The sequence below is a fragment of the Branchiostoma lanceolatum genome, chromosome 19 (genome assembly GCF_035083965.1).
Source record: "Branchiostoma lanceolatum isolate klBraLanc5 chromosome 19, klBraLanc5.hap2, whole genome shotgun sequence".
Taxonomy (NCBI): domain Eukaryota; kingdom Metazoa; phylum Chordata; class Leptocardii; order Amphioxiformes; family Branchiostomatidae; genus Branchiostoma; species Branchiostoma lanceolatum.
The window spans coordinates 11,464,790-11,479,739 of record NC_089740.1 but is presented as its reverse complement, the minus strand read 5'-3'; the positions used below and the strand labels follow the sequence as shown (position 1 = coordinate 11,479,739).

Genomic DNA, 14,950 nt, shown 5'->3' with positions numbered 1-14,950 from the left:
TACTAACTGTTGCTGTTTGTTATGATCCTAATAAAATTTCTCATGACGTGATGTGCAAAAGAACCGGCTGACCCTAGAATAGTTTCTTTCCTATGCACGTTGTTACTTTTAGATTGTCAATGGTGAGTGGTATGTGAATCACGATTCTGTGGCAACTGCACTTGTATCAGCATGGCTGTTTTGAGTTCAAGCCAGGTCGATATGCGATATGCACATAACAAAAACACAAGCTTCACAACACTCTGATCACTACATAAATCCACGCCTTCACAAGTGTGTATAGTGCATGTTTTGCATTTCTTATAATGATATTTGTAATTTCGTCTGCAACCAAACCCAAAATAATCCATTGTAAGGATATGTTTTTATGCATGTGATCTTTCTCTTAGCCGTTTGCATGGTAATCTTCTCTTGTATAATAATGAAGTATTTTTAAAGGAGACTAATGCATGGACTAGTTGTCACGACAGCACGCCTCTTTATAAGCTCCACAGTTTTTATTCTAATGATTCATTAGAGTCACTGGAGTGGCTAGTAGTAGACTGTGGATTCCATAGACTACTGACAACATTATCCCTTGCTTTGCACGTGTTCCACCCCTATCCCAACAGGACGACCGGATTCTTGTATTGCGAGGTTTGGCATCCTGCCATTCTTTAGCTGCGAGCCCGATGACGTTTGCAAGTACGGCTACAGGGACGACAAGACGTATTGGCTGTCCACGATAGAGAATGAGTCGCAGCAGCCTCTAGTTCCGGTCTCGGGTACAGACATCAGACCGTTCATCAGTCGCTGCGTTGTTTGTTTGACGAAGGATCTCTCGATGGCCGTGCATAGCCAGCGTGCGTCTGTCGTTCCGGACTGTCCAATTGGATGGAGATCACTTTGGGAAGGGTATAGCTTCCTTATGGTGAGTTGATATTTTTCATATTTTACGACAGACATCGCTACTTTCATATTTTGCGACAGACATCGCTACTTTACTTACATTCATAAGGAGGTACATGGATCTATGTACGCATGCGCAGCGAAAAGCACTGGGTAATATGTCAAAGTTGAAGACCCATGAGACGTAAGACCCGCCTTGACATGAGTTGAGCATAGTCTGGACAAGAACTATTCAAAAGTTTGTCTGCAGTGCATCTCACTGCGCATGCGCACTTTAAACCATGAACCTCGTTAACGTGCACTGTAGCCATCAAACATTATGAGTAGACATGCATGTGATAAAAAATAGGAAAGTCTGGATTGGCATTTTTGTTTGTGTTTGTAGTATCAGCGATGATTTATAGTACCTGGGTGGGTTTTATTTTCGAGAAAGACATTGTAACTGTCCCCATGTATTATTATGAGGCATTGGTATTGTTGTAGTCGTAAGCTAACCATGTGGAGAACCTGCCTCTTCCAGCACACCGCTGCCGGAGAGGGAGGCGGCCAGCCCCTGACCAGCGTCGGAAGTTGCCTCGACGCTTTCCGGGCCGCACCCTTCATCGAGTGCGTCAGTGACATCTGCGACGTGTCGTCCAATCAGCTCAGCTTCTGGCTGATTGGAATTCCGGGAGGCGAGGATGACCAATATAACCAGCCTAGACGAACAGTCGGCTCAGTCGATGTCCTCAGACAGAGAATAAGCCGCTGTAGGGCGTGTGGGTATGACGGTGAACTGTATGAAGCTATTATAGCCGAGGAGACTCCAGAGGGTGTTATCCCAACCAATGTTTTCAGTAAAAAGTAGATAACATAAAGCATGAATCAGTTGACGTTGGGGACAAAAAGATGCCACTAAAATTTTCTAAACCAGCAGCGTCTCTAGCTGAAATATCAGGTGTCTGACTGAAATGTCAGAATATCTTCACATGTATGAGCGATTATCCTACCTGTGTTTGTAAAGTAGGGTATACTGTATGTACATGGCGCTCAATAACTGATATCATATGTTCAAGACAAGAAGCTAGCATGTAACAGATAGATTTATACCTTTTGTTAAGACAGGCAGAATGATAACAGATAGATTTAGACTTTATGTTAAGACAGGCAGAATAATAACAATCCGTAACGCTTACTTTTTATGATGATCTAAAAAAACTTGTGTTGTTGTGCTGAGTCGTATTATCTTATTGGTGTATGTATAGGTTTTTTTTAACTTGTGGTAGCGGGGGAATTAATTCATAGTTATGTTTCGGGGTGTTATTTTTTACGCTGACAGAAAACAAACTTTAGCCATTTATATATATACTGGAAGGGATCGATGATAAATATACTATATTCCTATCAAATATTGGTGCTAACGTCAATCCAAAAAAAGCCAGATAGCTTGACTTTGTTGTAATAAGTGTCCTAGCATGGTGCTATATAGTTAAAAGAGAGAGCACTTCGTCAAATGTGTAAACTTTTGAAATTGTTGTCATAAATGAGTGACAGAAAAGACTGCATGGCAAGGTTGTTGCCTCTCGACAATGTAATAAAACTTCACTAGACTTGAACTACCGTGCGTTCCTTGAGCGTGTTTTGCACTTGCATCGTAAAACGCCATGCCACCTTCTTTTCTTTTCACGTGTCATGTCCATGCGTGCGTCTTATCATATCTGCTGCGTCAAAATAATTTTCATTGCGACAATACGACATTTCCATATTCATGTTTCATCACGTAAAGTCAACACTAACCTCACATACTTTGTAGTACTCTGATGTTGGTTAAGATCATAATAGTAAGACTGTTATTGTATTACACTTCAACTCTTTTCCTTCAGAGCGTGTCTTAATGTTGTTGTTGTTGTTGTTGTTGTGAAATACCGACGCGTTGTTATAAAAACTTAATTGACAAACCATAATCAACTTATTCTGTTACATTGGCATGACAACCGTTTGATTAACGACTACTTTATGGCTACATCTTTTGAGGGAAGTGGTAGGTTTTGACGGATGGTAGACCGCCGTGGTACAAGGTAATGTCATCTCATGTCACCCTTGTCATGCGTGCCCTGTTTTCACAGTGATAATTCTAACAATATACCGCTGCATTTGCGCTTCATTATATCTGCTATCCTACTTGACCATATTTTGTGCGCATTTCATATATACATTTATATATATTTGCACTACTTGTATAACGTAAGGTTTTTAAGCGCGCACGATATATAAAACCAAGCACAGCATCTCAACACACCACAAACAGCACGTTAACCCAGACTGATATTCCATACATGTCAATGACTTTACAACTTGCAACAAAATGCCATGCACTAAAACTAATGGTGTAATCTTACTACAATGGATAACATGTTGCCTATTGTCATTTTACAGCTATTTCTTGAACTGTACTTTCTGTCACATCATTATTGTATGGGTGCTCATTGTTTTGTCAGGGAGGATGAGTGGTTAAGTAAGAAGGTACTACCAGGGCCCTGTTTTCAAAGTATGGCATTGTTATCGCCAAATGTCAATAGGATTCATTACCGTGGTCCATTGCAGTCAAATCTCCTATCCGTTTCTACAAAATTCTACGAAGGGAAATTGTCGAGAAAGGGAAGGTAGCTGAAGAGAGAGCGAAAAGAAGACATTTTAGCACAGTGCGACGCTGAGATTTTTTATCGATATCGTAAGTGTTGTGATTTCTAGGAATATACAAAATTACATCATTGATATATAAACACCTATTGTAGCGTTATTCAGATGACAAATGTCTTTCCCGGAGTAAATGTTTTGAGAATACCTGCATTTGAAACGGAAAGTGTAGCATGGTGAACTTGCTTTCCTTAGTTATTTTGCTTTCTCAAATTGGGCCATTACATCATTTTGTTGACCAGACCAGAGACTGTTAACTGATGGACGTTAATTGGACCTGAGTACTGACACCGTGCACATTCGGCCCCTCCCCCCTTCCCCCTCCACTCTTTCTCAACAGGACGCCCGGACTCATGTCTTCCGAGGTTCGGCATCTTGCCATTCTTCAGCTGCGAGCCGGACGATGTCTGCAAGTACGGCTACAGGGACGACAAGACGTATTGGCTCTCCACCATCGACAGGTTCGAGCAGCAGCCGCGGGTGCCGGCAGAGGGAACGGACATCAGACAGTACATCAGCCGCTGTGCCGTGTGTCTGACGACAAACCTGGTACTGGCCTTCCACAGTCAGCGGGCCTCGGTCACTCCGGACTGTCCCGAGGGCTGGAGGGGCATCTGGACTGGCTACAGCTTCCTTATGGTAAGTTAGCCATCCACTTTATGCTTAGGTCATATTTCCGAAGCGGGCCCCGGTCGGGCAGCTTGCGGGAACGAAAAAATATGATATAAAAGACAACAGAAGACACAAAACGTAAGAAAATTACTCCTAACTAGAAATTGTGTATTTTCTTCATATACATATTTCGTTTTCGCAAACACCCCGGCCGGGCCCTGGCTTGGAAATGTGACCCCAGCATAAATCAAAGTCATCTATTTCTCAATAATTTAGCAGCTAGCATGATAGCTATGTCACCTCATTTAGTTTCGATGCTTATGTAACGTATCGCTTTTTGTTTAGCTTTGATTATAGCTCCTTACTGCATTTCATGTTCTATATACCTTATATAATGGTGTGGTAGTGAAGTGAACCCTTTCTTTTCCCAGCACACCGCTGCGGGAGAGGGAGGAGGTCAACCACTGACCAGTCCCGGAAGCTGCCTGGACTACTTCCGGTCTGCACCTTTTATCGAATGCGTTAACGATATCTGTGACGTGTCGTCTAACCAGCTCAGTTTCTGGCTCATCGGAATTCCCGGCGGTGAAAGGGAACAATGGAATCAGCCGCGCAGAGTCGTGGGAGGGTTAGACGTTCTTAGGCAAAGAATAAGTCGATGCAGGGTCTGTGTTTATAACGGTGGATTGTACGAGGATATCGTCGCTAAGGAGGCTCCTCCTGGTGTGACGGCAACTGGTGTTTTCAATTTTGGCGGCTGAGCGTGGTGATTACGAAAAAAAAATGATAATAATTGAAATGTTGTCAGTTCTTCAATTTGAGAACATTTAGAGGACGTTCTATTTCAATAATAAGTTTTTAAGATGGTGACACTGCATGTCATTTTGGCAAGAGAAATTATTTTAATGATGATTAAGTAACTATTAATGGTGCTATATTGTATTATCAAACATAATGACTATTGGAGACAATGACAATTGTCGTGGTGATAACGTACGTTTACTATATAATACGGTCATACAGGAAGGTTTGATATACTCTGGTTATAGTCACAGTGCTAACTTGAATGCGTTTACGACTTCATACGTTTCCGACCAGTCCATTCGGACATCTGTAATCAGGTAAATGAACTTAATGAGGTCTTATGATAACATCTGTACTTCTACATGTCTGGCACTACGTACTTATATTTTATAGCTCATATCCAATACATACACATGAATTAATTGCTTGTACATATGATAAGTATTTGACAAATTTAAAAACCTTAAAGTACAGAATGACGGTTTGATTCACGAGCGTTCGAACAATGTCAACATATTCATCGTGGATTGAAGAAAATTAGGATTGTCGTTAAGAACAATTATATTTGTAATGTGAACATAACTGCAACACAATGTGGATGTGCACTTTTACCTTTGATGACTGTATGTAGTATTTCTTTAATCAATATGCCTATCTATTCGGTCTTAAGTAAAATATTCAAACAACCGTTAATAAGCAGAAAAAACACCCAAAGATGAGTTTACTTTTAATTTTCTAGTAAATTTCTACAACAGTCGCCAACGGATAGTGCCAATGTTAACCATAAACGTTGTTTTACCTTATAAGACACTGTGATTTACATTTTAACGAATTTCTGTTAATTTGTGTTAATATGTCTAAAGCAATGTATCGTGAGTAAAATAGTGAAAATGAATGGTAACATATTGAGAAGGCAATTGTTGTATGGCATATTGTATAGCATGGACGACGGCGTGAGGATATGTCATATAATGATATGTCATATAATGATATGTCTGACAAAGGCTTTCGTTTCGTGACACATATAAAATGTCATAGTTTTGCTCCTCACAATATTAAGCTGAATTTCCATCCCCGCTTGCAGAAAGTTCAGATTTGCCTTTGTTATTTAAGCTGCGTGGAATAACGTAATCTTTTTGTTATTCTAGTACATGGATTCGCTGCAAATGTCTGTAACTTTCTATCTCTGTAGTTTGTATGTCTAAATTTGAAAATATACATATCTATCAGTAGCATGTTTGTGTCTGCGTATTTCATGACTTGATGGTTGCTTCATTTGAAGAAGAACAATTTCCTTCGAAATGCTTATTAACCACAATTATAGCGTATTCCCTCTACAACGCAGCATATTTTCATTATTCAGTAATTACAATATCAATCCCTTTATGATCTTCTGAATGAATAATGATGGAGTTCCTAGTATTGTTTATTGATGCATGGATGATAAACATTGATGTCCAACCAGACAAAGTGACGCGCCAAGTTTAAAGATGGCGGCGTTCATGCGGTGTATGCAAACCTATATATATCAGAAAGCCATATAGTATATCTCGTGACGTATAAATGCTTGGTATTAGCAAGTCCAGATCTAAGTAAAATCAAAACTTCAGCAGATCTATTCTCTAAGCAAGCCCAGATCACAGGAATATCATTAACTGTAGCAGATCCGAACAACAACGGGGCACGGGTGATGACGTCATCACAAGACAGAACGATCCAGTGCAGGTCAGTGATCATATCCCATGATGAGGTTGCAAATGCCTACGTATGGTTGCCTGGTATCCACCCACTGTCCCATATTCCCCTGTCCTATTCTTGCTTGTTGCACAGTTCGTTTGCACGCGCTCTGTTCTACAGAGAGACCGATACAATCTGACGTGTTTCACTGTCCGCACACATGCCATGCAAAGCCTCTTCGCTTCATCATGCTCTCACCTGCTCCTGTACCATCTCTAATGCAGCAAACACCAATGCAATGCTACATGAATATGATGTGATCTGTGACTATCACAATTACTATCATGCACTTGAAAGCGTTTGATGTGTTGCTGCTTATGTTGATTTTTACTTATGCTAATCTATGCTAATTAAGGGAAGACCTAATCAAATAGAAGTAATTCTGCTTTACTGCGGCTTCACCCAGCGCACATTGACATTGTGACAAGCAACCTGCTACATGTCTGTCTGTCTGTCGCCCTCGCACTTCCCCCAATCACCAAATGTTTCATGTACAGAATTTCACACACAACCACTTGTTGATACTCACAAATGATCATCGCCCAAGGTAATTCGGATGATGCAGTATTTCTGTCTCTTCCATCTTTTGACCACCATGTACATGTCAATGTTAGATGATATGTTTGATGAAGTATATTGTAAATACATTCAACGAACAATCAGAATACCACCAATAACGTTTGGGAGAGGGCGTATTAGCAAGTAATTGAGCCAGTTTGTGAAATTATAGATTTATAGAATTGATGTTAACATGGCCATGGGTCATGGTAGCATATAAAATGCACACAATATCAAAACCAACATTGCAAGATAAACCTAAATACAGTTTTTTTGGAAACAGTCACAATGTAACTTAAAATATTAATTAGTTAACGTTCTTTCAATATATCTCGTACCCCCTTGTAGGAAAACCAGACTCCTGTGTGCGACGCTTTAGCATCTTGCCATTCTTCAGCTGCGAACCGGACGATACCTGCAAGTACGGGTATCGAGATGACAAGACGTACTGGCTCTCTACATTTGACAGGTCAGGGTTCTTTTTGAAGAAAAAACGTAAAAGTGTGTCTAAATTTGAAAAGCTTTATTCTCTTAACTTTAGTTTCCTTATCTTACATTCACTGTAGCCCAATTTGAATATTAAATTTCTTTCTATAGGCAGATATGTGTACAAATGTATACGCTGCATTCCTTACATGCTTTCTGCAAAGTCGCTAGCTACAAAGCATTAACTTGGTAAGTAATAGTTGTTACTGTTGCGGACTATCGTTATGTAATATTTTTCGGTTGTTACAATGTATGAATTTATGACAGAAATTTTGTTTCCGATTGCTTGCCATACAATTTTCTGGTACTCTCTTCAACGTTTAGTTCTTTTTTTTAAAATCCATTTGTTATCAACTCTCTTGCAGATATACGGATGGACCGATGGCCCCTCTGTCGGGTACAGACATCCGTAGGTTTGTGAGCCGCTGTGCGGTTTGTGTGACAACAAGTCTGGTAATGGCCGTCCACAGTCAGCGCTCCATGCTCACTCCGGACTGCCCAAATGGCTGGAGAAGCCTGTGGACAGGCTACAGCTTCCTTATGGTATGATATCTCATGATTTTGAACAATCCATTTATTCATTCATCCGATACAAGTGTTTGATGTTTGACATACATTTTGATAATGGCGTGCAAATCTGTGTGGCATATTTTGCTGCCTCAGTATATTCTTCTAAGTCAATGAGTACGAGTATGAGGCACCTTGCCATCCCCAAGAGTTTGATTGGGGATATGGAACGTAAAGATATATGTACAAGATATCCACGCTCCCATAGGCGGTTAAGGAGTAATGATAATCCCCTTTTGTACATTTCAGCACACGGCTTCAGGTGAAGGTGGCGGCCAATCTTTGTCAAATAGCGGCAGCTGCTTGGACTACTTCCGGTCGGCGCCATTCATCGAATGCCTTGGTGACGTCTGTGACGTCTCGTCCAACCAGCTCAGCTTTTGGCTAATTAGCATACCAGGAGGGGAACGGGAGCAGTTTTTCCGCACGCAAAGAGTTGTGGGAAGTGTTAACCTTTTGAAACAACTAATCAGTCGATGTAGAGTTTGCGTGTATAATGGGAATCGACAAATTTAAGAAAGTCCTTTTCTGCAAATCAAATTATGTTCATGCAACGAAGGGAATGTGCTAGCGCTGTTTGGGAAAGGTTTCCATGCTAATGCCATGCCAGGCATATAGGATCATAAATGAAACTATTCACAGACAACTCAAATGCTTACCGAAAATAAGAAAAATATCTATCTAATTCATGTATTGTATACTGCATTGGTGTCATAACCAGTGCTTTACTGATTTTAGATCAGGCCATTTATCATTCACTTTGCAATCGATGTATTTATCATATCAATGATAACATTCAGTGTTTGTAAACAAGATTACACTATTAGTCCGGACGTTTAGTATAATAGTTACGTTCAGACGTATATATACCCACATTTGCATGTTGTATGCCTTGTAATCTACCATAGCTTTTATTCTTTAATATCATACGGCCATGTAAAATGTAAGTTACCTTATCGGACTATTGCAAAGTTATCTTATCGGACTATTACGTTAATTTCCTGTTACAGTTCAAATGCAACTGGTTTGCAGTTATTATTCACTGACTCTATTCATGAAGAAACATCATAGAAGATTGAGTTTTCAGTATGTTATTATCTTCAGTGCGGTGATATAGGATAACATGCAACTATCTTATTCTATGCTTATTCCTTGATTATTGCAATGTAGCCATGATTATCAATTATACCAGCATTATACTTATACAATGTTATAATTGATTGCATTTTGGTTCAAAGTCATATTAGAAAAGCTTTATTCTCTTAACTTTAATTTTCCCATCTTCTAGTGATACAATTTAGTTATACGTACAAATAAACGAATAAACGTATGACTATTATTCATGTTGAATTATGTCAATGTCTTTATCATTTGATGTGTGGAATCAACGTGATATAAATCATGGGATCACAGTGATGTTGTTGAAATGCGGGGAGCTCCGGAGGGGGGCGGCGTGAAGATTTGAGCAATCACACGTATGTTTTACAGTTTTAAAAGATTGCGATAATAACAATGATAATGATAACTTTATTGCAAGTTCATGCCTGAAGGCTAATTGCAGACAAACAACTACATGGATATGCATGGGAATCGACATAGTTATCTAGTCTACTGTGAACGTTCTATGTTAACTAAGGTTATTCAAATAACGTCAGTCTAAAATGGTGGCTAAACTCTGTGTAAACTCTATGAAGGCTCAACACACGATGTGCAACAGATGCGGCTAGACCTAAAGTCAGTGCTGTTTATTTTTGTTGATGTCCAATCGCAACAAGTAGTGACATATGAGACTTCCGTTTGTTTAATTTTTGTCCGTTTGTCCGAATCCCGTCTTCCATCCCATACACATTTCTAATCTTTGCTATAGAGCCCGGCCGGACTGTAAGTTAACTTTACCTTTTCCAACCGTGCCTACCTTCCATGGTATTCTGTAAGTCCTAGACCTACATTCCGACATCCAGCGTGTACTAGTTGGTCTACATGTATCAAAGTCAAGGACGCACGTAAGATGATTGGCCCCCATTTCAGTGCTAGTGACGTACACTTTTTTACAATCTCCATACAACTGGCTGATCCAGGACAAACCCAAAGGCATAGCCTCGATCTTAACATGGGTAGGTGATGACTAGAACTAAATTTAGAAAATTTCACCCATCCTCATATGCATGTGATATGAAGTATGTTTTTATTTTGTTCCTAAAAGGGCTTGCGATGCATCTTTAACTCACAATCACATCTGCTTAGCAGATCAGGATGGCTCTGCTGCCAGTCACACTACAGCCCAATAGACAAGTTAAAAGAAGAACGAGACTTTGATCACAAAAGGGTCGGGACCCTTGGCCGTTTTCTTGGCCCCTGTGCCGTAAGTGAAGGATTGATAGAGAAACTATTGCTTTGGTCTATCTTGACATCATGTCCTTTAAGTTGTCACTGAACACACGTTTCTAAACAGCAAGTCTTAGTAATACACACCATGGTTTGCATTCTGTGCTACCTCTATTTCTAAGATGTTATACTTCACCTAAAAGTGGAATAGATGATTTGAATTCTACCATAATTTAGCCTATGACTTTAGTTCATTACCCGATGGCCTTTATTCATTCTTAAGTTTTGCTAAATACCTCCATGGTATAGGTTTGTCAGTTACAAACAAGTCATTGCACATAAATGCTCTCTTTAGTTCGTTTCATTTTATTAGCTATTGAGGCTACTATATTATAAAATCAATCAGCTTGCACAAGTGCGTCTGAGGTCATAAGTAATTTTGACTACTCCCCAAGCAGAGGAGGGGTTCTGGCTGGTTTTTGACTTTTTTTTAGGCGTTTTTGTCGGGCTTTCTACTTTTTTGGTGGGGTTCGAAGGCACACAAAAAAATGACAAAGTAGAAAGCCAGAATAAATCGTCTAAAAACACATCAAAAACCAGTCGGAACCCCTCCTCCTCCGTCATTAGTGTCAATATGGCAAAAGCATATTTGCTTCTGAAACAAAGAACACCTATTATGCCATAATATAGTGGTAAGTATATGTAGTAAGTAACTTGATTTTGCATTTTTTACAAATTTTGTTCAATGGTTTTCAGTTGGCAAAACGAGTGCCACTCAAACGACACTTTGGACGAATGCCCAGATTCTGATTGATCTAGAACATCATGTCTGTTACATACGGATGACCTAGCATAGACAACACAAGACAATAGGCCAATGCTTTGCTTATTTTGACAAGACAAAAGAGATTGATGGTCCACGTGTGAGTTATGCATCGTACGAGATCTAGACCTGTTTCAACCTTTACCTGTGCACATCTGAGGTGAGAGTTTTCGAGTTTTTGTACTCACGTGACTATGACGTGAGTATTGTCCGCCATACTGGATGATAAACCAGGAAGCCGTCAGGTAAATTGTATAGCTTTTATTGACGCAACAATTACTACGGCGACTTTCGTACGGCTAACTACGTATACAAGGTACAGAATAGAAAGATAAATGTAGAGCGGTAGAACCTACGAATGGGCGAAGCATGACGCTTTTTCCGTTACAAGATACAAAATAGAAAAATACAAAATAAACATTTAAATTCTACATACATGTACTTTGCAATGAAGGCTGATTTTCATATCTGTTCGTGTATTAAGTAATCTCCGCCACGTTAAACACATGCCCAATATAGGTCTAATTCTTCCAACTACCAACCATGGTAACCTGGTTCCTGACGTCAAGTGTCAATACCCTATAGGTTGGAATAATGTGGTACTTTACTTATCAGTTATCTCTCTTCTGGATCAGAACTACTCTGATATACGTCTTCGGTCCTACACAGGGCGTCGTAGGGGACGTCGCTGGCTAGACGATGATCACACAATTACAAACATAAAGCTTTTTAAAGCCTTATCCCTTCCTGAAAAGAGCTGGGGTACGCCATAGTGTGCAATGATGCGTAAGTAAATCGGTTCCTATCCCCGCCTGTACCTTAGTACCAAGTTAAAGTACACATTTGGCGGGATACGCCGCGAGGCACTTCACCGGAAATGCGACTCGGATGCGGGATAAGGGTCAGCTATACTTGGAATCCAAACTGAGTGTCCCAGCTGTGCTATATGCCAAGCTCCCAATATTCCCACCGATGTGTTGAGAGAGAGAAATCCCAAAAAGTGCATTATTATCATAAAGACAAAAAAGCATGCAAGTGCAAAACTGCCAGCCCACCAATGAGCACTTGCAAATAAAAGACACACCATTTCCTAATCAACTAAGACATAGGAATCGAACTCGAGTACTTTGGTAAAGGGCCACTCGCTATACCTACTACACCCACTTCTTATATTTGTTCATTGGCAGACTTTCAAGGAGACCCTGCCAAAGATGGCACAGGAAACATTTACTCTGTACGCATACGATTTTAGTCAGTTTACTCCGCTCGCCTCCATATATGCAGAAGCAGGATGGTGTCCCTCCCAGTCTAGTCGAGGATCGCCCCAAAATAATTGCGTTTGCCTTTTCTCTGGTTACGGTATGGCGCGTCCACATTCTGCGCTGCCTTATGGAAGGGGCTTGTAAGATGACAAACGTCGCGTTTACTTCGCTAACCCCTGTCTCGAAAACGAAATAAGGAAATTGAACACGCAGTCTGCCAATCATAAAACCCCAGTATGTATTACGGGCGTAAATTGTTTAAGATTTAGTTTCTTGTATGCATCGCATCATCATTTACTTTGTACATTCTTGGTTATCGCGTGTTTTCTGCAAATTATTATTTTTTCTTCGTCAGTCTGTGATAATCAACTTTGCTCCTCAACGCCGTATTATGTCTCTTGTCGGCATATCTGTCCAGAGATATTTGATTATTGTTGTTATTTGTTGTTTGGTGTGTGGGAGTCAACCGTAAGCCAACATAACCTGAAAAGACCTTGACGCGTAGTGGTCAGTACCCACCACCCCCAATGGGGAGGGGTGAGTTCCAGGTTGTGATTGTAGGAAAACATGGCCATGTGAACTTGACTTGAGTGAATTGACTGACTGCCTTGCTGAAGGATTGCCGTGAAGTGCACACTGTGGGTCGATGTGAAACTGTTCACAACTTGGGGACTGACCGGAAAGGATCTTGAACTTTAGGGGATTGTCTGAAGTCATGATGTCATTATCCAATGCCAGCAGATCGTACAAATTATTTACAATCTGCACTTTTGTACTTTCAGGTTTGTAATTGCTTTTCCATTTTCTTTGTTTTCGTGGAACATATAGTTTAACAGGTTTACGTCTTGATTCTTCCTTGTTTGTTCCTTACGATTCTTTCTTACGATTCACTAATTAAATATAGTGGATCTCGCTTGTGCTTGTTGCCATTGTCCACTCTCCAATGAACCCCCCCCCCTGCACGTTTCACATATGTTCTCTCAACACACTCTCAGCCTGAAGCAGTTCTTCAGCAATAACTAGATAAAGATTATGAGAACACAGTGATGAAATAATGGTAGCCATGATAAGATGCACCTGTTCGATTAAAGATCAAAAGGTCATACATAATAGGCCGACATTTTTTACCTTGTCAACAAAGGTCATCACATGATGACTTGTTGGACATGATTCGCAAAGATCTATGTTTACGGAGCAATCTATTTCCCATCTATAAAGCGCGTTATGATGGATATGATATATGTGCATAGACTCGCATTTTTGGAAGATAAACTTTTAATAGCTGTAATTAAAACTGATATTAAAACTGCCTTTTATGAAAAGAACAACGTTTCGTTCGCCGGTCTTTGTTACTGCACCATTGAAACACGATTTTAGAATGCACATCATGATAAATTACGTTGCAGAACTAAATTTGAGGGCCCATAATCAACCCTGACCTTCGTTTTCCCAACACGTAACCACATACCAAATATCATTACAATCCATTGAGATGTTCTTAAGTTATGCTGACCACAAACATCCGGAAACGTACACACAGGCAGGCACACAGACAGACCCAAAACAATACCTCCAGTTTTCACTGAGGTAAAAACAGTCTGGGCACTTATAAACACGGTTATTGCTATGGTTGAAGATGCGAGGACATTCTTGGACAGCCTTGTGTAGAAGATAGTTTAGGGTGAAGGCCTTTTCCTACACCCTTCACCACAAGAGCACCCTTAATCCCTTCAAGATGGATCAAGTACCTATATCTATCATGAACAAAACGTGCCCAGACTAATCCAGACGCTCTCTGTGAACATGTTGGGGGTTTAGGGACTCGGTGTGAAATTGTTGTAATGATAGCAAAGAGAGGGTTGTGACTAGACTGCAGAAGAACCTTCTATGTAGAGTGGGTATGTGCAAGAATAGTTTTGTCGTCGTTATTGCTATAATCCACTTTCTATCTTACACAAATAATTCCCTCTCGGAAACGTACACCAATCTAACGTGATCCATGCGACTGTATACAATACGTGATCCATGTGACTGTATACTATGCGACTGCACCTATAATCGGTCACAACTGAAGCCGTGATGACTCGTCTGTTGTTAGCCGGCAACGCTTTTGTAGTAAGCGGTAGTGCTATCGGATGTGAAGAGTTCGTGGTGGGTGAAATCACTTTGATCTTCACCTTGCACGGGGTCAAGAATGTATCTTGCCATCCTG

At 40.3% G+C, this 14,950-nt stretch overlaps 2 protein-coding genes and 1 long non-coding RNA gene across 3 annotated transcripts in view; all 3 read left to right on the top strand.

The window, feature by feature from the left end:
* LOC136425137 (collagen alpha-1(I) chain-like) overlaps positions 1-2,483 on the top strand; it is a 64,217-nt gene extending 61,734 nt beyond the window's left edge. Inside the window, exons 51-52 of the mRNA XM_066413935.1 lie at positions 612-910; positions 1,409-2,483. Of these exons, the coding sequence (XP_066270032.1) occupies positions 612-910; positions 1,409-1,735 (626 nt within the window). The 3' untranslated portion in view covers positions 1,736-2,483. The remainder of the gene's footprint in view (positions 1-611; positions 911-1,408) is intronic.
* A 439-nt stretch (positions 2,484-2,922) lies between these two features.
* On the top strand, positions 2,923-4,937 carry LOC136425136 (collagen alpha-2(IV) chain-like). The gene is made up of 3 exons (XM_066413934.1): positions 2,923-2,945; positions 3,954-4,203; positions 4,608-4,937. Exons 1-3 carry the CDS (start codon positions 2,923-2,925, stop codon positions 4,935-4,937), a joined length of 603 nt encoding a protein of 200 aa, XP_066270031.1.
* A 2,654-nt stretch (positions 4,938-7,591) lies between these two features.
* Positions 7,592-9,678, top strand: LOC136425628 (uncharacterized). The gene is made up of 3 exons (XR_010754093.1): positions 7,592-7,744; positions 8,127-8,304; positions 8,578-9,678. It is a non-coding gene; the product is annotated as an uncharacterized lncRNA (long non-coding RNA).
* Positions 9,679-14,950: the final 5,272 nt, after the last annotated feature.